At 38.6% G+C, this 3,634-nt stretch overlaps 1 protein-coding gene across 1 annotated transcript; it reads left to right on the top strand.

The window, feature by feature from the left end:
* The first annotated feature begins 1,203 nt into the window (after nucleotides 1–1,203).
* Nucleotides 1,204–3,422, top strand: LOC105163369 (ammonium transporter 2 member 5-like). Its single transcript, XM_011081682.3, has 3 exons — nucleotides 1,204–1,809; nucleotides 1,938–2,223; nucleotides 2,703–3,422. The coding sequence occupies exons 1-3, from the start codon at nucleotides 1,204–1,206 to the stop codon at nucleotides 3,251–3,253; spliced, it is 1,443 nt and encodes a 480-aa protein (XP_011079984.1). The 3' UTR covers nucleotides 3,254–3,422.
* Nucleotides 3,423–3,634: the final 212 nt, after the last annotated feature.

Genomic DNA, 3,634 nt, shown 5'->3' with positions numbered 1-3,634 from the left:
TTACAAATTCAAAATTTGTGTGAACAACTATAGTTTCAAATTTTCAATCTCTCTCTACCAACACCTACATTAAGAAACAACAAAGTAAATGTGGTCCACACCAAGCTATAAAAATGTGACATATATAGTCAAAATCATCATATCCCAAATTCATATACTCCAAAGTTAAACGATGTAAACTAAGACACACTACAACAAATATAGTATTAATAATAAAATATTGAATAATAATTTTAAAAGTTATCATTAAAAATATATATTAATTGATAATTATTTATTCTTCCCACTGTATATAGAATGATCGGTCATAAGAATTGTATATAAAATTATAACTATAGATAATTAATAACATATTTATAGTCAACAACTTAGGGACAACTTAATACACAATCATTTGTCCCTAATTCTTGCTAATTATGATTTTTACAACCCCATTTTGGTGCAACATGGATCTTTTGTAATATGTATGCGTATGTAATATGAATACGCGACAAGAAAGCATGATAGAAGATATTTTGTGGTCCGACGTCTATTTATGGTGATTTTATGAGAAGAAAATATGTTATAATTTTGTGTAATGAATACTACTTGGAGTGAGGCAATATTCAGCTTCTTGATCAATTCAGAACTGCATCTGTGAAGGGATGTTGCAGCATGCCATTAATCAAGAAAAGAATAAACTTAGCCAAAATGAAGAGACTCTTATGATCATATATATCAACAACAACAAGACAATTCAGTTAGCATTAGATTTATCAGACCACATTATATGATAAGACATGATTTTATTCTATTCTAACATGTTAGTTTCATCGGAATACCCAATCTATATATACATCCACAAGGAAGACAACCTGTCCTTTCTTCACAAGAATTTTACAGATTCAGCTTCCCAGCAGTTGGATTCTCCGCCAATGCTACTTCTTACACCTCTCTTTACTCATGATCCTCTTCTCTAATTACTCTTTTAGCCTTGTGTTTGGTCCATAACCAAGTCTTGAACACTAGTTGACAAAGGAGTTCCTGGGAAATTCAATCTCAACTGCATACTCCAATTTCCAGGTGTGCAGCAACAGTGTCCTAAAAGCCATCCAAGCTAAATATATAAAAGCCTGTTAACTTCACACACTTCACCTCTCCCGTTCCGCTTAATTTCTTCCCCATACATCAGTTCAGAGGCTAAATCGTCATCGGCTTGGCAAGATGACCGACCCTAGATACACCTGGCTACCGTCAAACGCCCAGCCGGATGAGGCTAATCCACCCTGGATGAACAAAGGTGACAACGCATGGCAGCTAACTGCAGCCACGATGGTCGGCCTACAGAGTATACCCGGCCTTGTTATACTATACGGTTCCATAGTTAAAAAGAAATGGGCCGTAAACTCGGCCTTCATGGCCCTTTACGCCTTTGCGGCAGTCTTGGTTTGTTGGGTGGGGTGGGGCTACCAGATGTCGTTCGGGCACAAACTCCTCCCGTTTCTTGGGAGGATCGATGATGCACTAGACCAACACGTGCTCTTGAAACAAGCCTTTGGCTATAAGTTCCCGAATGCTACCATGTTGTATTTCCAGTTTGTTTTTGCAGCGATCACTTTGATATTGATTGCTGGTGCTTTGCTTGGGAGGATGAATTTTATTGCATGGATGCTGTTTGTGCCACTTTGGCTTACATTTTCTTACACCATTGGTGCCTTTAGCATATGGTGCCCCGAAGGCTGGTTGGCGAAGATGGGGCTCATCGACTACTCGGGCGGCTTCGTCATTCACCTCTCCTCAGGAGTCGCTGGTTTCACCGCAGCCTATTGGGTGAGTTACTATATACCGAAAATACTCTATACGACATTCTAGGAACGTCTTTTAAGTATATGGAATCAACGTTATATGCTTGTATATCAAGAGTGAATTATTTGTGGACATTGGTGTGTGTATTGCAGGTAGGGCCAAGGGCGACGAGGGACCGTGAGAGGTTCCCTCCGAACAACATCCTGTTGATGCTTGCAGGGGCGGGGCTACTGTGGATGGGGTGGACAGGCTTCAACGGCGGAGACCCTTACATGGCTAGCATTGATGCATCACTAGCTGTGCTTAACACCCATATCTGTGCTGCCACAAGTTTGCTCACTTGGCTACTCTTAGACATTCTTTTCTTTGAAAAGCCTTCTGTGATTGGTGCCACTCAAGGGATGATCACTGGCTTAGTCTGCATCACTCCTGCCGCAGGTAAATTGTGTTTAATTGCATTTCTACTTCTGTAATTACACTACCTAGTTATCCCTCACTTTTGTAAACCAATTCTAAAATCCACTTTCACCTTTTTTAATTTCACAATTTTAATTAGAATTTTCAAAATTGGCTATGTCTGACCAAATTTTATTCAAAAAATTTACATGACTAAAATGTAGAAGAATATAATTATAAAATTAAAAATATAATTAAATCGATAAATAATTGACTGCTTGTTTCTTTTCATGTTCCTATAAAAAAAGAAATTTTTTTTAATAAAAATTAATTTGTCCAAATCAAATCATTCACAAAGTAAATATAATATATTTATCGTATGATTTTTTTAAAAATTATACATCAATCATACAAAATATATTACACCAATTATATAATTGTTTCAAGCTCGATCAGTCCATGTCTGTGTTATTGGACAATTTATGTGAATATTTATGAAAGCAAAACACATTGATGATCAGGAGTGGTTCAAGGGTGGGCAGCCATCATAATGGGGCTACTCTCCGGCAGCATCCCCTGGTTCACAATGATGGTCCTCCACAAGAAAATACGCATTCTGAAGCAAGTTGACGACACCATGGCCGTCTTCCACACCCACGCCGTGGCCGGAACCCTCGGCGGCCTCCTCACCGGCTTTTTTGCCAACCCAAAACTCAGCCGCCTCTTCTACCTCGTCGACACCTGGGAGCACTACATTGGCTTAGCCTACGGCATCCACGCTGGCAGAGTTGGCGCCGGGTTCAAGCAGATGGGGATTCAGATTCTGGGAGTTGTGTTCATCATAGGGCTGAACGTTTTCGTGACGAGCTTGATCTGTCTGTTTATCAGGCTTGTGGTCCCACTGAAGTTGTCGGAGGAAGAGCTCAACGGCGGGGATGATGCGGTGCATGGAGAGGAGGCGTATGCACTGTGGGGCGACGGCGAGAAGTTCGAGAAATCTGTGCATAACTCGGTGTACGGTGTTGAGGATGTTGAGCTGAAGGGGAAGAGAAAGAGCGAGTCTGCTGTTTGAGGATGTCGTGTTTTTAAATTGGAATTTTGGAGGGTAAGTGAACTTGTGTCGTGTTTAATCTCTCAAGATTTGACGTCAACACGATTCATTATATTATTCCATATTTCAAAAAACTTTGTTTTCTATTTATAGGAATGCTCAATAATCTTTGTCGAGATGCTAAAATGGCTTTTATTGGTGGCCTTTTAAAACGGTTGTAATAATTTATCAACTTTATTATGGTCGTAACATCTGGACAAAATAATTCCTTCTTTATTTTCCTATTAAGCAATTTTGTTTGTATTTTTATTACATTATAAATATTAATTAAACAAATATAGTAGTTAAAACTATTCTTTCATAAATACATAATAATATTTGATGCATATTGAAGTTTAATAG

This window comes from Sesamum indicum, linkage group LG6 (genome assembly GCF_026168435.1).
Source record: "Sesamum indicum cultivar Baizhima isolate 11 linkage group LG6, ASM2616843v1, whole genome shotgun sequence".
Taxonomy (NCBI): domain Eukaryota; kingdom Viridiplantae; phylum Streptophyta; class Magnoliopsida; order Lamiales; family Pedaliaceae; genus Sesamum; species Sesamum indicum.
Note: the sequence above shows the minus strand (reverse complement) of the source record. Positions and strands in the feature narration are given on the sequence as shown.